The sequence below is a fragment of the Schistocerca gregaria genome, chromosome 7, assembly GCF_023897955.1.
Source record: "Schistocerca gregaria isolate iqSchGreg1 chromosome 7, iqSchGreg1.2, whole genome shotgun sequence".
Taxonomy (NCBI): domain Eukaryota; kingdom Metazoa; phylum Arthropoda; class Insecta; order Orthoptera; family Acrididae; genus Schistocerca; species Schistocerca gregaria.
Window position 1 is genome coordinate 253,764,701 of NC_064926.1, and position 23,844 is coordinate 253,788,544.

Consider the following 23,844-nt stretch of genomic DNA (forward strand, 5'->3'; position numbering starts at 1 on the left):
TTAAGTTTTCCGTGATTTCTACAAATCGCTCCAGGCAAATGCCGGGATTGTTCCTTTGAAAGGGCACGGCCGACTTCCTTCCCCGTCCTTCCCTAATCCGATGAGACCGATGACAACGCTGTTTGGTCTCTTCCCCCAGACAACCCAACTCAAGAGCTCCAATACAGCTTCGCGCTATCACCTTAACCAATAACGTCACCTGATTTTCTAAACGGCTCCATGGGATAGCCTCAGTGTTCTGACAGATCTGTAGTTGGCCACTTTTATTGGTCGCAGCCGTCAGTTCTTCGCACTTGGAAGCTGGTAACAGAGCCAGAACTTGTTGTTGACCTTCTTACGCCCTCTCGACTATAGGCGGCTGCAATGAAGAGAGGAGTTGTAAAGGCAGCGGCAGAGAGCTGGGACAACAGGATGTGGTCTCCCCCTCGCATTTATAAATAAAAGTGTATTATCTCTCCTGCGGAGGCGGTAATTACTTGTAGCGTATATTTACGATTTGTGAATCTACTAGGGACAGTCTTATAGTGATATTACAGATCCATAACACAGGGCACATTTTTTGCTGCATTTCAGAATTGTGTTACTTAATATACGTAGTATTTGTTAAAATATCATAATGTGGTACATGTTTATCGGTGAATTTTGTTGAAATAGTCTGCTGCAACAATGGTTCAACATTTAAAATCACATTTTTACATATCTCTTGGAATAGAGGCGTGGTTATTTTGGGAAAATCGGTAAACTTACAGCAAATAGCAGTGGAAGGTGGGAGTGCTTACAGTAAAAAGCGCATCATTACTTTTAGTATACTGAGGTAACAACAAAAGTCGTGGGATACCTCATGATATCGTGTCGTACCTCCTTTTTCCCTGCAGAGTGCCGCAACTCCACATGTCTTGGACTCAACAAGACGTTTGAAGTCCCCTGCAGAAATATTTACCCATGCTGCCTCTGCCGCCAACAATTGCGAATGTGTTGCTGATGCAGGACTTTTGTGTATAAACTGATCTCTCCATTGCGTCTCATAAATGTTGGAGGGGATTCATGCCAAGCGACCTGTGTGGCCAGATCATTCTCGTATACTGTACAGAACGTTCTTCAAACCAACCAATAATTGTGGCCTGGTAACATGGTGCGTTGTTATTCATAAATATTCCATCGTTGTTTGGGTATATGAAGATCATGGGTGGCTGCAAATGTCTCCAAGTGTGACCAGTGACGTATTGCTGGCACGTCATGGTCAGCATGTAAAACGTAATAAGACTTCTGAAGAAAGCCCATTTATATGAGTTGAAACCTAGACGAAGAGCTTTTGACTACTACCTTCCGCAACTGAAAGATGGTTCTATTCCATTTACACAGTTTCTGCTGCAGCCATGCTTAAGACTCTATAACCATTTCAAGTGAATGATCGAGTCACTTGGACCAGAGGAACCATTTCATTTTACCTAAACACAGCCCACACCATTGTGCAATCACCACTATTACACACAGTGCCTTGATGACCACTTGGGTCCATGGTTTCGTGGGGTCTGCATCCCCACTCAAACCCTGCCATCAGGTCTTTCCAACTTAAATCAGGACTCATTTGACCAGACCATGGTTTTCCAATATGGTTATGAGGGAAGGATAGGCGCTGCAGTCAGTATTATGCTGCTAGCCAAGGCACTCACGTCAGTCACCTGCTGCTCTACCCCATTAACACCACATTTCGCAGGTCTGTCCCAATGGATACGTTCGTCGTATGTCCCACATTGATTTCTGTGGCTACTTCAAGTCATGTTGCTTGTGTGTTAGATTGACAACTCCACGCAAATGCCGCTGCTCTTGGTCGTTAAGTGAAAGCCGTAGGCCACTTAATTGCTCACCACTGAGTTGTCCATAGTGAGAGGTAATGTCTGAAATTTGGTATTCTCGGTACACTCTTGACACTACGAAACTTGGAATATTAAATTCCCAACGATTTCCGAAATGGAAGGACCCAAACATCTAGCTCCTCCTACTATTTCGCGTTCAGAGTCTGTTAATTCCTGTGGTGCGGCCATAATCTCGTTCAACACCTTCTCACACTGATAACACAAGTACAAATGACAACTATGCCAATGCACTCTCCTTTTATACCTTGTTTACAAGATACTATCACCATCTGTAAGTGTACATATTACTGTCCCATAGTGTAGCCCACTCACACACCGTACCATCAATGTACATACCTTATATTTTATACGACTGTTTTCTGAGGAGGATAACTCTGCTTCTTCCTTTCACTACAGAGTCTTTTATAAAATGGTGTGTAAGAAGGGAGTAGGATTTCTGTTGGCTGACAGGGGAGCCTTGTCCTAGGTTTATCTTGGCTAGACCTCTCACAGCAGATGATTGACTTTTAGTATTCACAACTGCCCAAGGTATGTAATCCTGTCAAGTGCCTGGAGGGTTAGAGCATTCCTGGCATTCTTCTATTATCTGTTACCTTGAGGATAACATTGATATCTCAGCCAGAACTCACCTTGTTACATTACTGGGATATTGGGATGGGGATGGAGAGGAAGTGGGTTTTAGGTGCATTGTGTATGTGTGTTTTATCTTGTTTTATTTTTATTTTTAGCATAATTTTCCTCAAGCATTAAAAAAGTGGTAATATCCAGGTGATCAAACTGCTTTCCAAGATGAATGTAAATTATTAACAGCACGTCACAGAACGACTAAACATTAAAATTGCAGTACCATAATTGCCGAACATAACAAACCTCAACCTGGCAAGCAGAGTTGATGTTACTCAATATTGGCTTTAACCCGACAAAGGCGCCATTAGGAACACCTCAAGGAGTTTGAATGAGATCGTGTAATAGTATACGAGTAGCTAGATATTTCTTCTGCAGTATTGCATAAAGACTTGGCACAAATGTAGCCAGTGTGCATGCCGGCAGCAGTGGTCAGAAGAATATACAATCTCAAGAAGATCACATTTGGGATAGCCACAAGGTACTATGTAGTTGGGAACTATGGCGTTCGGCATGTGGTTCTGGGGCATCGTACTGAATCTGCAGCAGCAATTTGAGCAGCAGTCGGCGCCACAGTAACACAACGAAAGTCAATCTGGTGACCTGATCAGTTGTGGTATCATTCATGAACAGCATTCCAGGGGGTGCTTTCCGACAGGATAGCGCTCGCCAGCAGGCGGTCGGTATGCTGCCTTGGCCTGCTCGATTACCAGATATCTCTCCAGTCGCGCACCTGTGGGAAATATGTCTTGAAGCGTAACTTCAACATCTCTCTGCCCTCTCCCAATAGTCAAACATCCTTGATGTGTTTCCAGGCATTTTTGATATGTACAAAGTGAATGGCAGAGGGATCGGAACAGGTCCTTGTGGTATCCCATTGCTTTGCGTCTTCTGTAACCTCATCTTCTTGCCCATAAGTACTTCGAAAAATCGGTTACTGAGCGTATCATTCAAGAGACTGACAAGTTTTAGACTTGGAATGAGTTGCAGAATATTCAGTGTGACACTTTTGTGCTCATACAGTATCATATGGAGCTTTCAGAGCAATCAGTAATACTGATGACGTCTCTCGCTTCTGTTACTCGACTTCTATGAGGGTTGTTAGGGTGAGGACTTGACCTGTGTAGCTGTGGTTAGGTATGAATTCTCCCTGTTCAGCAGGCATGTATTCGAACATCTTGCGACAGATAATAGTGCAAAAGATTTATTCCAGGAGCTTATACAACAGATTAAATAAAGTTATGGGTCGATAACTTTCTGTCTTATATTTGCTCTACTTGGTTTCGGTAAGGCTACAGCTTTCGCTCGTTTCATTTCATGCGGTATGTTGCCCGTTCGTAGAATGTCTGTGAAGAATTCGGCCAGCCACTTTTTCATATGTTTGCTGCAGTGCAAAAGAAGAATTCTCTGTGAATGACACCGGGATCTGAGGCTTTCCCAAGTTCGGTTGTTGGCCTAACCATCACGTTCTCCAGGGCCATCACTCACTGAAAACAGGTGGTCATGGGTAGCTGAAAGACTGGCACACTATCATTTGTTAGCCATGGCAACTGACTGACTGTGGAATAGTATTCAGACAACATGGCATGACCCACCTGCATACCTGTTGTACAAGCTCATTTTGACTCGATCCCCATCCTGGTTAGCGCTGTTGTTACTACAGTTGTTAAATATCGCGTCCTGTGTACTCCCAATTAAATCATGGATACCTATTATGGTATTGGTGCAACACCAGAACCGGAAACGGCACGTCGATACCCCAGACATTAGCGATGCCGCGCTGCAATCCGCAACGAAGAAGACACGCCCTCTTCCTTGGCACAGCACTGCTCATGCATTGAGGTCAATACAGATGCAGGCAAGGAATCTCTGTAGTCCAGTTTCTGACCTCAATTAAATCTGGCAATATCGTTGGTTAGGTTTAAAGTGTTATAGAAGTCTCAAGTTGGAAATGTATTTTCGTAAATGTTGAAAATTGTACTTCAAGTTCTTGCATCCAGCAATGCTTCAGTTGTCTATGGTACTTGTAAATTATGAGGCACTCCTGTGGCAAAGGATTGTATCAAGTTAAGTAAACCTTTTTATTCATCCATGTAATAAAATGATCTAAAATTTCATACACTGTAGCAGGGTTGTCCAGAAATAAGTTCCGATCGGTCGCGAAGTGGAGACCACAGTGAAAATCCGATGAAGCTTTGCACAGGTGTGTTGGTTAGTGTCTCTAGTACGTCTGTCGATCGCATCAAGACGCTCTTTTCCGTTGTGAGTGCACTGTGAGCCAGTAAAGGTGTCTAGAACAACGATGTCTCCCGCCATGTAGGAGGGCCCGCTAGGAAGCTTCGCCTTAATGAATGCAGCCCACCTAACACAACTGCCACGCATTTCCTTCTTCACAGCAATTCTCATCCGTACCCCGCAGGGGCAGTGAAGACCCTCTTGCAGCCTTTTCGATGGGAAGTGTTCGATCACCCACAATGCAGCCCTAATTGGCTCGTCCTGATTATCATCTTTGTTCACATGAAACGCTGGATACGAAGATAATACTTGGGCGCAGGCTACGCGCTATAGGTCCGTAAGAGAAGAATCGAAAAGCACAGGAGGCTGCCTTCTATGACGATGGTGTAGGAAATTTGGTATAATGCTCCGACAGATGTCTAAGTCGTAGCGGCGACTATGTGGAGAAGTAGCTAGAAAGTGTAGCTAACTCTTGCAAATAAAATGTTTCTGATTTTCACTGTGGTTTCCATTTAGCGACCGATTAGAACTTACTTTCTGGACAACTCTCGTAGGTCGGATGACCTATCTCCCAAACCAATCAAAGAACCCATAGTTATGGCTGTCTGGTGATAACACGTACTCTACTGTCCACCCACAATAATAAGAGATGCAGTGTTGCAACTTCTATGGCCATCGGTACAGTCTCTCCTGCAGAACTTACCTTGCTGCGTGGCCTTGTATTGCTCTTGGTACAGGTGGTAGACGCTCGCATGCGCCTTGATGACCGTGTGGGCCGACAGGTAATCGCCGATACCTGGAGCAGGTAGGCTGGGGGCCTGCCCTCCCTGGCTGGCGTAGCCACTCACGAACACAGCAGGCTCATTGAAAGTTATCCAGAACTTCACCTGCACGATAAGTCACAGTTTCAGTGACAGGCGTAAACATGAGGATTATCTCGTCACAATTAGAAATTTATGACACACCCGGCATTGAGCGCGGATTTCTCGCTTACCGTCAGTAGTCACCTTAATCTTTACGCTATCTCTGTCAATGTCACTGGTGTTTCCACCTGTGATTTCTGAACACTGCTGCTAGAGATTTTTCCACGTGTATGTAGGAGTAAAATGCTTAGCATCTCTGAGCGATAGGAGGGGGGAGGGGAGGAGGGAGTCGGCAGCGAACGAAGTGGCTTACCCTAATACGAGAGGTCGCGGGTTCGTAGCCTGACCACATAACGGAAAGTTTCAGTCTGCGTTTAATCTAGCTCTCAGCAGTATGAGGTGTCACCAGCTATAGCGTGTGTTTCGGATTCCACTTAAGCTCTAGATCCCCTCTCCTCGGTTCGATAAATGGCGTAAAAAATGGTTCAAATGGCTTTGAGCACTAGGGGACTTAACATCTGATGTCATCAGTCCCCTAGAACTTAGAACTACTTAAACCTAACTAAAATAAGGACATCACACACATCTATGCCCGAGGCAGGATTCGAACCTGCGACCGTAGAGGTCGCGCGGTTCCAGACTGAAGCTCCTAGAACCGCTCGGCCACACCTGCCGGAATGGCGTAGAGACACACAACTCGTTTAAGTGGAGTACAACTGAAAAACGTTGCGCCCGACCATTGAACCGCAGATTATTATTACTCTGCAGCAGGTGATACATTTGGAGCACAACTGAATGCACTAAGATGGGACAGCCGGATCATATGACCACTTACCAATGTTATTTAAAATGTGTTGCATATTTTTACCGATATTCTCCAAATACCCACGTTTACTGCCGCGGTGGTCTCGCGGTTCTAGGCGCGCAGTCCGGAACCGTACGACTGCTACGGTCGCAGGTTCGAATCCTGCCTCGGGCATGGATGTGTGTGATGTCCTTAGGTTAGTTAGGTTTAAGTAGTTCTAAGTTCTAGGGGACTCGTGACCACAGAAGTTGAGTCCCATAGTGCTCAGAGCCATTTGAACCACGTTTCATAATGCTATTTACAAAACGTTGCATTTTTATCGATATTCTCCAAAAACCCACATTTACGTCGAAGATAAACTGCCAGAAGAAAAGCAATTCGTCTTCTTAGAAGTTTCCAATTCACTCAAGATTTATTATTGTAACAGTGCATATGGAGTACATGAAATGATTACACACGCACATCAGTAGCACGAGAGGCTCTGAGGTACTAGGTATCGACCCTGGCTGAAACACCCGTATTGGTACGTGGTATAGCCTCCATGGGTGGCAATGCACGCGCTGACTCTGGCATCCAGTTGATCGTGCAGGTCGAGATTATTGATACATTATGTCACACCTGATCGACTTGTTATCGTAGTTCTGTGAGACGCCCGTTGTATCCCACACTTGCTCGATTGGAGACAAATGGTTCAAATGGCTCTGAGCACTATGCGACTTAATTTCTGGGGTCATCAGTCGCCTAGAACATAGAACTAATTAAACCTAACTAACCTAAGGACATCACACACATCTATGCCCGAGGCAGGATTCAAACCTGCGACAGTAGCGATCGCTCGGTTCCAGATCGTTGCGCCTAGAACCGCACTGCCACTCCGACCGGCCCGGGCCCTGTGCTGGGCAGGGATGTTTCTGCACGCCCTGCAAAGCACGTTTTCATAGGCAGTGCATCTGGGCGAGCATTGACCTGTTGGAACAACACATCTCTTTCCTTTTGCAAGAACGGCAAAAGAACTGGTTTAACAATATTCTACACATACCGGCCAGTTAGCGTCCGCTCCAGAAACATCTAATGTGACCGAGAGTTGTAGGTTATCGCACTCCAGACCATAAGGCCTGGGGTAGGACCAGTGTGTCCTACACAGCGCTCTGGAGACAGCAGACACCAGGTCGACATCGCACACACAAAGGACCATCACTTGCAGGCAGGTAGACTCCGCTTTCATCGCTGAAGACCATGGACCGCTGTTTCACCTTCCAAGTGATCCTTGACAGCACCAGTGGCACAGTGCACGTCGGTACTGTAGCGTGAGTTGAACATGAGCTAGAGCTGAACGTGTCAATAGTCCCACCGCTAATGACTGCTACGGTCGCTGGTTCGAATCCTGCCTCGGGCATGGATGTGTGTGATGTCCTTAGGTTAGTTAGGTTTAATTAGTTCTAAGTTCTAGGCGACTGATGACCATAGATGTTAAGTCGCATAGTGCTCAGAGCCATTTGAACCATTTGAACCCACCGCTAATAACCTGTTCGCAGTCATGTTGACGACTTCTGGGCTGTCAAACTGTCTTATCTGTGCTGTGGTAGCCGTCCGGTCTGCCACTGCTGCTCTTACAGTGCGACGCTTGGCTATCTTCTGTGCTGAGAGGTCTTCCAGAATCTCGTGTAGGGGTGTGATAATTTTGATCGACCACTGATACCGACATCGTTGTACGACTGTAGCAGCAAGTCCAGCTTGTATGGCAATTCTCTAATTACCATCCCTAAACTCGGAACACCACAATTTATACCCTTCCAATTTCATTCAGTTGCCTGTAGGAAGAACGAGTGCGTCTTCGTGGCATGGTCTCCTGCTTGCTTCACACGTTACAACACTCTGAGCCTTCTGGCTGTGAACATTACCTATTAAAGGGTAGACACAAATGGCGCACTGGTTACTATGACACCACGCTATTTGAGGCCAAATGACGTTGAAACTATTATCAGTACATATACTATCCCCACGTGGCAACGGCTTTACCGCAGTGGGTACACCGGTTCCCGTGAGATCTCCGAAGTTAAGAGCTGTCGGGCGTGGCCGGCAGTTAGATGGGTGACCATTCAGGCCACCATGCGCTGTTGCCATTTTTCGGGGTGCACTCAGCCTCGTGATGCCAACTGAGGAGCTACTCGACCGAATAGTAGCGGCTTCGGTGAAGAATACCATCATAACGATTGGGAGAGTGGTGTGCTGACCCCACGCCCCTCCTACACACATCCCCCGCTGAGGATGACATGGCGGTCGGATGGTCCCGGTAGGCCACTTGTGGCCTGAAGACGGAGTGCTTTACTATCCCCAAGTGGCATATGCTGCCATTGGATCAAAATCGACATCCTCTTTCCAGCTGTACAATCATTTCTTTCCTCTGTGCACATAGAAGCATGTGGTTTTAAATCTTAAAAATTACTGCAGTTCATCATTTTAACATGTGAACACCATTGATGACAGTAATGTCTTAAATGAACATTTCGTTAATGGCAGTAGGCAGCACAAGACAGCAATACTTTACTTAAGAAATGGGTGAGACGGAGGTATATTTTAATCTCTTCATGGAAAAAGTAATGCACCCAATTACACGTACCAGCTATAGTAAAGTTTATTCTTTGTGAACCAATTTAATTTCAAAAATCACGATGTAGTTTTATGGAACATTATTTTGGTGAATGCTTGTGATATGGAGAGAATTTCGGTTTCAGTTCAGCCCTGGGTTAGCTTCTTTTGTCACTACATGTTTCTTACACTATAGGTTCAGCACATCTGAACGGTTTAGTTTTTTTATCTACTTCACTGATTTCTTGCCAACAGCCTTGCCACAGTGGTAACACCGGTTCCCGTCAGATCACCGAAATTAAGCGTTGTCGGGAAGGGCGAGCACTTGGATGGGTGACCATCAGGTCTGCCGAGCGCTGTTGGCAAGCGCGGTGCACTCAGCCCTTGTGAGGCAAACTGGGGAGCAACTTGACTGAGAAGTAGCGGCTCCGGTCTCGTAAACTGACACACGGCCGGCAGAGCGGTGTGCTGATCACATGCCTCTCCATATCTGCATCCCGTGACGCCTGTCGTCTGAGATTAACACTGATTTCTTCCCCATTCGTCTAGTGATTTTATTTCAGTAGATTTAATGCACTTCTTAAATGTAAACACTTACGTGGGGATCTCTTGAGATGCACCTACAGGTAATTTTGCTTTAGCCGATATCGTCCTGTTAAGAAAGATGTTCTGAGGCCTCCTTCTAGGATGTTATCAAGCCACTCATAAAGACAGTTCAGTACAACGTTACCTTGTATTTTACACTCTAATAAATATTGCGTAATTTCATCGAACAGCTTTCGGAAATGGAGAAACTTGCTTTCAACCTGGACGCCATTATTCACAACGCCGTGCATTCCATGGATGAAGAGATGGAGCTTGGTTTCGTAAGGCTTCGGTTTGCTGTATCAACGTTGTTCCTATTGAGGAGATTCTCGTTTTCCAATACGTTCATAATATACTAAAATAATACATGTTCCATAGTTTTACAACAGATTTTGTCGGCTATGTCAGAGGTTCTTCCGAACTATTAACCTTAAAGAAGACGAAAAGTTCTGAACTACAGACTATATGCTACTAACCATAGCGGAATATCATATCTTTCCGTGGCTTACCATAGATTAAACGATCCAATAAGTGCAATGTGCCAGCCATTGTAGAATTTCATCTCGTCGGTAAACATGCATTCTATGAGCTTGTTCTTCTGTGTACTAACCGCACGTTCTAGGCGCTACCGTCTAGAACCGCGTGACCGCTACAGTCGCAAGTTCGAACACTGCCTCGGTCGTGGATGTGTGTAATTTCCTTGCGTTAGTTACGTTTAAATAGTTCTAAGTTGTAGGGGACTGATGACCTCAGAAGTTAAGTCCTATAGTGCTCAGAGCCATTTGAACCATTTGAACTAACCGCACACGTACGTCTCGCTGCTATTATCATTAGGTTACTTGTTCACTTTATTCGCGCCTTTAATAACTCCCTTTTCGTGCTTTTTAAAACTATGTATGTCAGTATGAGTCCCTGGTTCTCAAAGTCAGCCTACTGTTGCACTTCTGGTATAGGTATGAACTGGTGGCTTTGAATTTTGAACAGGAATATGTGTACGCCCTGTCTTAGTATTTTCTGTGTTCTCGAAAGCTTCAACTTAGTGTCTGCTGCTGTTTATTCTTCGGATGGATTTCATTGGAATTTGCTGAATGATTCCAGAAGCCGTGGCTACATTTTCAGGGGAGCTACGGTTTTCCCAGAGCCAACATTCCTCGCTGTCTGTCCGTTGGAAATTGGCTAGGAGCTCGTGAATGGTTTCCGCATTGGGCACTTTTGGAACATTAAATCATGTTTACAAACTGCGCCTTGTTTCCGCACAGTAAACACATTGTTCAATGGAATACACGAGTTTAACCTCTCGCTTCGGTACATTAACGTCTTTTCATGTTTCAACAGTGGAACTGATCCCTCTGAGCTGAGCCCACTATTTATGGGCACTACGTTTTACGACTACAGCGCCATCTGTTAATAACTTTTCGAACTGTTTCAGAACTTCAGTATAAGCTCTGCATAAAATTTATGCAGAATTCACAATAAACATATCTTCTCCACTATCGCTTTTACTTTTCGAGATATTTAATTTTGAAATTAGGGACTTCTTTGCTGGATACCATGTATGACTTCAGTTATTGTTCCGAAGCCCGTTACTTCATCAGGAACTTCATCTTTTAATAGGAAACATTGTCGCCTGATTCCGCGCCCGAGAGTAAGAACTACTGAACTAAGTGGTCCAATCACCTTAATGTGACCAAAGCTTATTTTCGACGACAACGTGCAATAACCACTCTCAGACAGCAGGTGGCAGCACTAGCTGCGCAGATTATATAAGGCATGTCGGAAGAAGGCGAGTGGGGGCAAACAGTGCAGTTGTCGTAATGCGGAAACGGAGCAGTTCATGTGACCTTCAAATGTTTTGTAACCTGTTCGCATGCAATTTAAACAACTGTCGTCGAAGTTTGCATAGAAGGTATTCGTATCTCCTAGCTCCGACTTCCAGACTTTATGTCCACTGTGTCCTTGGTCGCTCTATGTGTCTAACTGCTTTTGAATTGTAGTTCAGGATTTCTTCTACTACGTCATCACTTACTTTATTAATTTTTTTTATTTCTCGTTCATCTCTGTGTTCAGCTATTGTTCCACTGCTTAATAGCATCGTTAATAGCATGATATTCAAATCATTGTGAGCATCTTCACTGCTTATGTGCACTACTCCTGTCTTTCCAAGCACTTTACCCGTGCCCACGTCTGTCATATAGCATATTTAAATCCGGCTTCCATACAACAGTAAATGGAAATGAAATGAGAGTATGGTATTGTTGGCCGGAAGGTCCAATTCGGGGAAGTTCGGCCGTCCAGTGCTAGTCTTATTTCATTCGACGCCACATTGGGCCAGTGACGAGGATGAAATGATGATGATGACAACACAACACCTAGTCCACAAGCGGAGAATATCTCCAACCCGCCAGGGAATCGAACCCTTGCCCCATTGCATGGGAGGCAAGCACGTTACCATCCAGCTAAGCGGGCGTACACAAACAACAGTAATTGTATTGCCATAGCATTACAAAATTTTTTCTCGAATTTTTGTAGTCAAATGTGTTTCTGTTGTTCCAAAAAACTAAACTTCGTGATCAGATACTGAAAAACATGTGATGTCGACCAACGATCTAATTTTTCCGCACGTTGCTCAAGATTTATGTTGACTTTCATCCATATTTTCTTTTTGTAAGACATTAACGGTTCGTCTTTCGATTTCCTTTGTCGATTAAAGTACTTTTGTTACGAATTGTGTCATTTTAATCTGTTGGCATGACAAAATGTACAGCTACAATTCCATTATGCTTGATCGCGTTAATGAATCATACACTATAGCACTCGTTACGTATCACTTGGAAACTATTTCGTGCCTAAAAATAGGAAGTCGTTTACTATAAGAGCCCCTCTACACACTTTCCTTGCATTATGTCAAACACTCAAGCCCTCTCTCGGACGAACCCGTGTTATCTTTCTCAACCTAGAGACCAAAGGAGCCATGACGTTACATATTGCTTTTCGTTTATCAAACTGCGCATAAATCTGCTTTGTAGTACAGTTTTACTGTCGGTTCGCGTTGTGTATAATCAAATGGTAGTCTGAATTTGCTGCAAATTATGTTAGCAGTTAAGTATATCACACCTGCTGCTCTTCAGCAGACACAAAAATGCGACAATAATCATTTGGCCCATCGTCTGGAAAGACACGGAAAGAAGAATTTTGATTTTGAACATTTTTTGTAAGAGAATTTGCTCTGTTCTGCACCCGGCTTCTTTGTCTTTATTTCGATTTCGCTGTGGTGCTCCACGGGCAGTGACAGGTTTCATTTCTGCATTAAATTTGTTCTGTGAAACCGAGTGGCAATGAGCATAGCATCTGTCCTTTTATTCCCTGAACAACTCTAACCAATAGGTCTATGGTACCGTCTTAGAAGGTATTTCCTGCAACCTTTCGCAATGCAACTTTTGTTCATTACCGAGTTTTCTCCCATGTTTGCTACATCAAAACAAAGATGTTTACATGAGAATGCTCTGGAACCACAACACTGTGCGTTTTCAAGAGACTGATTTTCAGTTTCCTGTTTTGAGTGTTACTCATTCTGTATCAGCCACAAGACTTCTGTACACGAAAATGCAGACTTCTTCAGTAAATTTCACTATGAAACCTTATATTCACATTAGCTGAAAACACGGTCGTCTTGAAGAAACGTTTAAATTAGTTAGTCACTTGAAGTTACACCGAACTTGACTGGGTGGGTAGTTGTAGAGTCTCGGTTGCAAGAATCGGAAAATAATGTCAGGAACTTACCATAAGCAAGGTTTGCTTTTTTCCACTACTCTTTTGGCGTCAGCACCCTCATCAGGTGCTAGATGGCATTCTGCTATAAAAATTCATCACCGATTTCCACTAAGAGTGATGAAGTGAAAGATACACTTCACCTTATAATGATGGTGAAATCGCCCCAAAACAAAGTGGTTAATGTAAAATGTTGAAAATGTATATTTTCATTTAGTCTAGCAATCGCTACCCTCAAAATGGATGCCATAATGGATGAAACAGTTATCTGGTAGTTTCGTTTTGTAGCACTCACCCTATCGCCAAAGTTCTCGAAGAGAACCCGAGCGTACTCGACGAAATAGTCTGCCAGAATGGGATTCGGCCAGCCGCCAATGTACTGCAGTGCTTGGGGAAGATCCCAGTGGTACATCGTCACCTGCAAAAGAAACATACCGGGCACAAATCTTCTCCCTGCCGTCATCGTTCAAGTGTTTAATACCTTGGACCTTGCTATGTGGCTAACGAACGTATCGATAATTTCAGTGCTAGTCAAGCAAAGCTGGACAGTCGCCATGTCAGTTGCGTTTGAAGCCTACAAAATAAATATTGGTAAAAGATATATTTTTATTACTGTGTGTTGAACTAAAGCTGTGCTTTTATGGCAGTGAAATGCGTGCTGTTTACGTGCATAGTTCAAAAGAAATATATATCTGAAAATTGTGCTGCAACATCCAAGAATAATGTAAATAATTAAAAGACTATCAACCATCTTGGTCCAGAATTGTTGGTAAATGGTACGTAAGGCTCCCACTACGATTGTTTGCTTTGCTACAAAAATTCAACGTGACGGAGGAGGATTTGATTGAATATACAACGTTCTTAATTTTCTTGAACTCGCGTAAAATAACGTTTTTAATGTTGATTTCTTGAAACTATTGTCAATGTTATTTTAAGAATACCTGGACTCTCTGGTACAGAAATATTAAAAATCAGCTATTTATTACTCAAGAAAAGTCTGAAGGAATATTCAGTTGTGTAGCTCATCGCACGGGAATTTGTAACTTCACAGCCCGATGGTGACACTGGAGCAGCACTCGCATGGGTATATTTTGTAACAGCATAATAATTACGGTACGAAAATGTTCATTTCTAATCGCAGAGGTAACGGATGTCTAGCAGGTAGAAAGTGCACATAATATGTATGACAACTAATTACTAACCGGTATTATTGCTGTCTTGAAACTGGACTACTCACCAGTGGCTGGACCCCATTTTCCAGCAGCAGATTGATGAGATTGTTGTAGTAGTCCAGACCTGCCTGGTTGATTACATCTGTATCTCCGTTTGGTAAAATTCGAGCCCAGGAAATAGAGAAACGATACACATTTGCCTGGAACAAAAATTGTGCGAATAGTAGCTTCGTGGAAGCTAGCATTAGTCACTTATATTCGTAAATACTGTGAAGTACAACTTAAAAATTAATTACGTTTATTATTTTTTTATACATATATAATTTCAAATTCCACTGCTCCTTAATATTTTTACTCATTGACGTATGAATATAATTATATATTTTCCTTCAAAATACAATTCATAAGGACATTCTGCGTCCCATTTCTGGGAGTTCTACCATGTCTGAAAACGGTCGGAAACTGTAACTTAGCTAAATCACAGAAAGCTATATTGTTACCAGGTTATTGGGTCCTAAGAAAATATGCATTGTTCGCTGATATTCTGTAGAACCACAGCAACTGGTGCTGACTAACAAAGATCGACTTAGAAAGAAAAGATGTTTGTTTCAGAACGAAATTTTCACTCTGAATTGAAGTGTTCGACGTTTTGAAATTTCCTGGACGATCAAAACTGTGTGCCAGATGGAGATTCGAATTCGGAACCTTTGCTTTTCGTTCGCAAGTTCTCTACCGACAGTGCTTCGCAAGCATGACTCATTGATCCATGCTCACAGCTTTACTTCCGCCAGTACCTCATCTCCTAGCTTCTAAACTTCACAGACGGTCTCGTACGGAACTTGCAGTAGTAGTGCTCCTGGAGGAAAACTTGTTGCAGAGACATGGCTTACCTACCGCCTCGGAGATCTAGAGCATTTTCCCGGAAAAGACAAAGGTTTAGAATTCGAAACTCGGTCATGTACACAGTTTAGATTTGCCAGGGGAAGTAGAGTACTTGCCCGCGAAAGGAAACGGTCCCAGGTTCGATTCTCGGTCCGGGACAGGGTTTCATCTGCAACGAAGTTTCAGGAAAATTGTTACTTACTGTACCACCACCAAAAATATCTTTAGAGACGAAGCGCGAATTTTGCTGGGTTGAGAAAGGCAAACGCCAGTGTCCCTTGCAAAGTAACTAACCCAGAATTTTCATTATTCAACTTTGGAAAGCCTATATCTACATGCCAATAGAGAGTGTAATTTTCGCTTAGTACAAAGACGAAGTAGCTATTTCTGTAGAGAAATGAAATGTCAACCCACTCTTTAAAACGAGATACGAAACGAGTGAAGGCCTCTCTCAAAACCCGTAGAACAGTACCAGTATCCTCTCAGTTCTAATTACCTTCATCATCTGTGTAACTATAAAACATCGGACATATCTTGATGGCAGCTTTCCTATGATCTCTGACACCTCAAGGAAGGGAGTCACGAATTCTTAGTTTTTTTCTTCCTCTCCGATATGCCTCAGGTACTTGGTATACCACTACTGCACATAGCTTGGTGAAATGTTATGTTTCTGAGATTCGTGTAACTGGTGGTACTTTTTAACAGCCTGGTGCATGTGGAAAATCGCCTAAATGCTAGCTGGCATATGGACCCCCCCTCGTTACTCCAAGGGATCTATCCTCCCTCTCCCTCAAACCCTGTCCCGCAACCGAGCTGTGTAACGAGCTCAGCTGCTGGGATGGGTGCATGTGAACAACTAAAATAGAAAATATATCATGTATCAAAAAGCACTTTAGCGCTTTGAAAATTCGTCCAAATTTATTCATAAGACATGCAGACTAGGTGTCATCTTCTCCATCCTGAAGGAAGGTAGATCAGGGTTTGACAGTTTGGTAAGGCACCTGCGATATCCTAAACGTCCATTTTCCACGTATGTAGATGGACAGAGGTGTGCCAATTGCATGGTCCCTACATTTACTGGTCTTGACACCTCCTGACGTTTTCTTTTGGGGAATCGTTAGCGTTACATTGTTTGTTCCAACCTTACCAGCTTCTCTGTCAGAACTCGGAGTTAGAATCTATTTCACAATTGCAAAAGTTATACCCGAAAAGCTGTAGCGAGTTTGGTAAAAAAATCGATATCAGATGGGATGTGTGACACATAATCAACGGAATTCACTTTTAACTTGTTTAGGAATTTGGTAAAAAGTCGATGTGTTTTTCTATAAACTGACCCAGAATCCATGTAGGTTAAAGAAATAAATCAAAATGTGTTTCCAAAGTTGAAAAGCCCTTTTTCATACATCTTACACAGGGTGAATGGGTATGAGTCAAAATATTTCTGTTGGTGACTGACGATGATGTATTTAACAACATTTCATCAGTATTTAGGTCATTTGAAGATTGATGATTACAGTTAATACAGTTCGTATGCTTTTAAGTGGGGTAGGACCTCCAATCACACGTACCAAGACTAGGCCATTAATGTTTATTTTCGTCTGGGCAGAAGGTCAGAGGCTGAAGTTTGAATGCGTTGGCGCACAACAATAGTCTATCCTGACAGTGGTAGTCCATGTAGTGATGCAGCTACATTTGTGGGAAGACTGTTCGAAGCAGAGGTAAAAGAACCAACGCACTGATGTGCGTACTTACTAAGGTAGCACATATAAACATATGTGCAATTATACAAGTTACAGCCTGATTAGTAGTGGAACAAGTGGGTACTACATATAAACATATGTGCAATTATACAAGTTACAGCCTGATTAGTAGTGGAACAAGTAGGTACTACATATAAACATATGTGCAATTATACAAGTTACAGCCTGATTAGTAGTGGAACAAGTAGGTACTACATATAAACATATGTGCAGTTATACAAGTTACAGCCTGATTAGTAGTGGAACAGGTAGATGAATTCTCTTATCTAGGAAGCAATACTACATCGTAAACGAAAAGCAAGGAAAATATCAGAAGTGGATTGAAACAGGCAAGAGAAATTTTGTTTTTTAAAAGATCTCAACTGGTAGTAAACAGCAATATGGAAATGTATGTCTGGAAGCAAGTACTGTATGGTAGTGAAACGTGAATAACCGTGAATGCGTAGAAGAAAAATTTGTTATTACCGAAGGCTGTTAACAAAAGTAATTGATAATGAATAACTAAAAACACAAAAGCAATTTTTTTTCAAGCTCTTTACAGTCGCGAAATTCACAAGTGAAAATCCGATGAAGCTTTGTGGACATGTGCAGTGCAATGTCTCTGACATACCCATAGATCGCATCACGTCGCACATTCCAGTTCCGAGCGCACAGCGAGCAGTTAAAGACAGTTAGATAGCAGAATCTCCCAGCAAGTACTATCATTCTGTCTCTTCATGCCGAACTCTGTCTTTCCCATGCAGCTCACAAAACTTAACACGTGTGTCTTTCTTCAGGGGCAATGCTCAGCTGCACACTGCAGGTCCAACGAAGACACTTGTGCAGCGTTTTCGATGGGAGGTGTTTGATCACCAACCATACATCCTGGACTTGAGTCCCTCTGAGTTTAATTTTTTGGTTCACATGAACGACTGGCTAGGAGGACAGAATTTTGGCTCAGAGAACAAGCTCCAGAGCAGCGCAGGGAATTGGAAGAAAGTACAGGAGGCTCCATTCTAAGAGGGGTTATTGCAAAGTTGGTACCACACTAGGACAAATGTCTAAGTCGGAGCGGCGACTAGGTACGAAGTATGTTAGCTAGAAAGTGAAGATAAATGTTGTACATGTTGATATGTTTTTTATTTTCATTGTGGTTTCCAGTCCATTTCGCACCGATTGGAGCATGAAAAAGTATCTCGTGATACGTGAGAAAAGAAGTTTATTGTAAACTCTTACGAGAAGACCGTATAGGTAAGTAGGTCCCGGTATGCAGGAACAAGGATACAAAAGGGGGGAGTCTCTTCTCTCTCCGTCTAGCTCTGAGGAGGAGAAGAAAAAAATATAATATAGTCAAGTGATTTTCTGTCAAGATAATGATTTTAAAGCCGGTATTACTCAGATTTTTAACAGAGTCGCAAAGGGAACATTTTTATGGCTACTTACAAGTCGCTAACGTTTTCCAAAATACAGTGCCCGGTCACATTAACGTGACCACTTGTTAAACGCCAGAATAACCATATTTTGCGACACGGACCTCTGCGAGACGTTCGGGAAAAGAGTAAATGTGGTTATGCAAGGTAACGACAGAGATGTGTGTGATGTCGTCAGTCATACGACCACACCGCCGCCGGAGAGATCGATCCGCCGGATGCGATTCTCTCGATAAACGGAACAGAAGAACGTCTGTGCTAGCCAAAGAGGGCACAGCCAGTCGCACTAATTACGCTCGCCGCGAGGCGACGCTAGGCCACTTCGTGTGTAGCAGGAGTGTAGTGTAATTGTGCTAGTCTACAGTTCGTAGACGCGCTTAGTGGTCAGCCAGCGCCGATGTTAGTCATCGTCTGCAGCTCAGTCATTGCTGCCCTCGAGTCTTTGTAGCCCAGTTCTCTTCTTCAAATTTACCCGATTCGACATTCAAGATTACAAGAGACTAATTCGAATGGTTCGAATGGCTCTAAGCACTATGGCACTTAACTCTGAAGTCATCAGTCTCCTAGACATAGAACTACACCCCAGGACGCCTAAGGAGGGGGGGGGGGTCGTTGAGCCCACAGTATTTTTATGTCCCCTGCTTTTGCCCAAGTAACTTTCATACTACATATGCCTATTCCCTTTCAGTTATTGTTTGTTGCCTACTTTATGAAACGTTAGTGTCAATATATTTTATAGAAAATTCCTCTGCTTTGGAAGAAAAAATAAATAAACTTATTATGGGTCCTTCAAACCCCCCCCCCCCCCCCCTTCTCCCTAGGCTTCCATGCTATAGAAAATTTCCCTTTGTAGCATTTCGTATTTCTCATCTCTACAACAATGCAAGTTAGTTTCTTGTTGGTTGGTATTCTTGATGTTCACAACAATCGGTTTACTTTCAGAGCAAGTCAGCTGTTATTTATCTTGTAAACTTGCAGTGAGTTAGTGCACTTCCCTACTGTTCACACTCAGACTTAGAAATGACTAAAAGAATATGTGACTCCATCTTTAGAAAGAGTTCTGAATGCAATATTACATGGAGATTCTGACTCAGGGAGTGAAAGCGAATATGAGGATGGTGTTATGGAGTATGATTCAGATCGGGAAAGTGATGTGGATGTTAGAGAAGATAGCGCAGCTTCAGGCAGTGACCATCAGGATGTTATTGTGGCCAAGTCTGGAAGAAGGTACGTAACCACACAACCTACAATTCCTCGGAGGTCTGTTGCTAATATAGTAAGAGAGCAGGCAGGAGTAACTCCAGCTGGTGTTTACCATTCGCCTGGAGAAGCCTTGAAGTTACTTCTTACGCCTGACATCAGGATGTTACAGTAAAACATTCAAATGAAGAGGCAGTTAGGTGAAATGTTACTTTGACTGATGAGAAAGAATTGTATGCCTTTATAGGAATCCTGATACTTATGGGAGCAAATAAGGACACTTCTGTCAGTGTACACGATCTTCGGTCAGACCTAATGGGTCGGCCAGTTTACAAGGGTATTATGGCAAGAGAACGTTTCAAGGAACGTATTGCAATCATAATATTTGATGACAAAAGTACCCGCTAGCTACGCAGGGAAGCACACAAGTTCACAGCAATCCATGATGTTTGCAACAAAGTGAATGATAGGTTTTCACTATTGTATAAACCAGGGGTCCACCTCACCATTTATGAGATGCTCAGCTGGTTTAGAGGGAACTGCCCATTCAAAGTATTTATGAAGGAAAAACCGGGCAAGTATGGCATCCTTATACGCATGATGTCCGATGCAGTTGACAGATACGTCTTGAATATGAAATCCTATGCAGGTAATTTTCAGAATTAGTCGAAAGAAGAACGGGGTTCAGCAGCTGTCATCAAACGTCTGGAATCACCTGTCAAAAATACTGGTCGAAATATTACTCTAGACCGATACTACACAACGGTGGATTTGGCGGAAGAGTTACACCAAGACTACGAAGTTACTATAGTAGGAACTCTCCAGTCAAACAGGAAGCATATTCCAGACATAATGAAGAACACGTCAAATCGAGAGCTATATTCATCAATTTTCCACAGACCCATCAACAGGTAGACCTCCAGTAACTTTGGTGTTCTACATAGCAAAAACGAAACCAAGTAAAAACTTACTGATGTTGTCAACAATGCACCAAGATAAAGGCACTGTTAGAGGAGGGAAGAATAAAACCGAGATAAATGCATATTATAATTCCACTAAAGGTGGAATTGATTCCATTGATCAAATGGTGCTTATATACACCTGCAAGAGGGGAACAAAGAGATGGCCTCTCTCTGTATTCTACTCTCTCATCGACATTTGTGCTATCATTGCAACCACCATATTCATCCAGCAACATCCAAGATGGACTGAAAAGAAACACAACAAATGGAAACTTTATCTTCTACAAGCTGGGTTGGAACTAGTGAAATTGCAGGTAGAAGAAAGAAGTGCCAATACAAGAGGGTTATGTAACCAAATTGTTCAATCAATGAAGGCTATTCTACAAAAGAAAATCAAAGGAGTGACAACAGAAGCACGTCAGCCCCCTGCACGGAAAGGTCGGTGCCATATTTCAGTATGAGAATCTAAAACAAGGAAGCACAAGTACAACCATCTAAGTAAACCAAAACATATTGTGGACAGTGTCATAAACATGTGTGTAACACACATTCAGAAAAAAATTGTGAAGTGTGTCTCTTGCCTTGAAGCTGAGAACTCAGAGTAGTTTATTGTATATGAACACACCTGTATTTTGTGTTGTAATATGTCAATTTTTTATTCACTCAATCCTATATTTATAACAATTAACAACATTTATAAACCCATGCCTTAGTTAAAATACACAAACCATTTTGAAAGTTGTAATTTTTCGTCAGTTAACTTATTTAATACCTGTGGGCTCGCCGAACCCCCTCCCCCCCTTAGACATCCAAGTTACAAAAAAATGCTAGGGCGTCCTAGGGTTAAACCTAGCTAACCTAAGGACATCACACAAATCCATGCTCGAGGCAAGATTCGAACCATCGACAGTAGCAGTAGCACGGTTCCAGACTAAAGCGCCTAGAACCGCTCGGCCACAGTGGCCAGCTAGAGATTAATTCGTCGCTGCAAGATTTGTATATTATGTCATCCTACAGACGCTTAATCTAGTTGCGTCTTCTATAACTGTCAACCAACCGACCATGGACTACAACAAAGTTAAGTAATAAATACTTTCTTATCTTGTACTCCTGCTAATTAATTGTTTTTTCCTGTTGTAGCTACCAAGCAATCTTGGCATAGGATAACCCACACTGCCACGTTCTTGGCTACCTCATATTTGCTACCTCATGTCGATGGACTCGGTTATGGTGGAAGATCGAGAACCGTCCATGTGCTGCCATGCCGACTCCAGTGCCATGGCCAGCTCCGCAAACTGCGTGTAGGAATGGACATGGTCTATAAAGATAGATGCGTATTTCTTGTGTTGATGCACTGTGCCTTCCAGAATGACGAGATCAACGTGGACGTGCCGCGGGAATGTGTCCCAGACGATAACGCATGGGGTGCCTGCTTTCAGACGTTTGCTCTCGGATGTTTCACGTCGTACATGACAAGGACCATGGGCCCGATTGAGCATAAAACGTGATTCATCTGAAAAGGCCACCTGTTGCAAATTCCATCCTTCGTCGCCAATGTACAACAGTCGGCGAGGGAGCGTGAAGCTGGCACGTACTGCGGGATCCCATATGCAGCAACGTTTGCTGAACGGTCCTTGGGGAGACACTGTTGGTTCATCTCAGAGGTCAGTTTCCCAACAGTTGCAAATTTGTTTGCGTCGTTCACCCCTATGGCCCGAGGTCCACCATTGTGGCCTCGCGCCGGTTTCGGATTGCGCGATTTACCATGCGGAGTATACTTTAACCACGGCAGCACGGGAACAGTTTACAGACGTAGTACTTACGGAAATGCTTCCAGCCACGGCCCGAAGCCTAATATTTGTGCCCCTTTGTGTGTCAAATACGCCTCACATTGCGACATATATTGCACTGTTTTGCGCAACTGCCTGCCACGCTTTATTTACTTCTACTAGTGCTGCCGCCTGACGTCGAACATAGAAGGTGGACACATTAATGTGACTGGCCCCCCAGGTCTACCCCCCCCCCTCCCACCTAAAATTGTCGTATGGGCACCCTTGTGCCAACACTAACCTCGATGACGGAATGGGCAGTGGAGGTGGAAAATAGTAGATGCAGACAAAGAATGAAACATGGCCGTGCTGTTCCAGGCGCGTCAGTCTGGAACCAAGTGACCGCTACGGTCGCAGGTTAGAATCCTGCCTCGGGCATGGATGTGTGTGATGTCCTTACTTAGGTTTAAGTAGTTCTAAGTTCTAGGGGACTGATGATCACAGGTGTTAAGTCCCAGTGTGCTCAGAGCCATGAACATGAAGTATGTAAATGTATATGAAAAGGCCCACCCAAGATTGGAAAAGTAGGACAGCAAAAAAATGATTTTTGTCCTGCCAGTAGTCTCAAAATGATAAAACTCAAAGCAAGCAGCATTTGTTTTCTGAAAGAAGAGAACGTATATTGATATAAAGTTTTCCTACCATCCGTTTTTCTAAATGTATGTATAGCTTTACACAGAGATTCTGTGACGCCACGTAGAAGCAAGTGTCTCCCCCATAGTAATTCCGTTTCGTGTAGCTGCCATACATAGCTGTAATAGGACGCAAGATCTAGTTAACAGTGGCAAGATGTCATTCCGAGGGGTCAGTATACATGCGTAATACACCCCGATTCGGATCTGGCAAAGATCTGAAACTTAGATTAAAACTGTTTGGCAGACGGAGACTCGAAATCGGGGTCTCTGCGATGGATAAGCGATGTCTCGGCAGTATCCATTCTTCCGGGAGTGGGAAATCCGCAAGATTTGCAGGAGAAAGTCTATGAAGCATGGAAGGTAGGGGACGAGGTTCTTCCCGAAGAAAGGCTACGAGGACGGGTCATCAGTCATTCTCGGGTAGTTCAGCTGGCCGTCCGGATTAAGCAGCTGTGCAGTGCGGACGTTATATTTTTACCGCTTGCGGAGCGCGCGCCCTCGCTGATGTTTACTTTCAGCGGCCGTCGCTTACGTGTACTACAACCATGACCTACCATTTCCGAAAACCCACACTACGAGTCACCTTCTGCAACAACTACACTCGACCAAAGATCACTTACCGATGACCTTTTGAGTTTCTACGGATACC

General features: G+C 43.4%; 1 protein-coding gene across 1 annotated transcript in view; it reads right to left on the reverse strand.

Moving 5' to 3' along the window:
- The window catches only part of LOC126282010 (myrosinase 1-like), a 90,813-nt gene that overhangs the window by 50,944 nt on the left and 16,025 nt on the right, over window positions 1–23,844 (reverse strand). The window contains exons 3-5 of the mRNA XM_049981401.1: window positions 14,584–14,718; window positions 13,642–13,764; window positions 5,440–5,623 (exon numbers count right to left, since the gene is read on the reverse strand). Coding sequence (XP_049837358.1) covers window positions 5,440–5,623; window positions 13,642–13,764; window positions 14,584–14,718 — 442 coding nt within the window. The remainder of the gene's footprint in view (window positions 1–5,439; window positions 5,624–13,641; window positions 13,765–14,583; window positions 14,719–23,844) is intronic.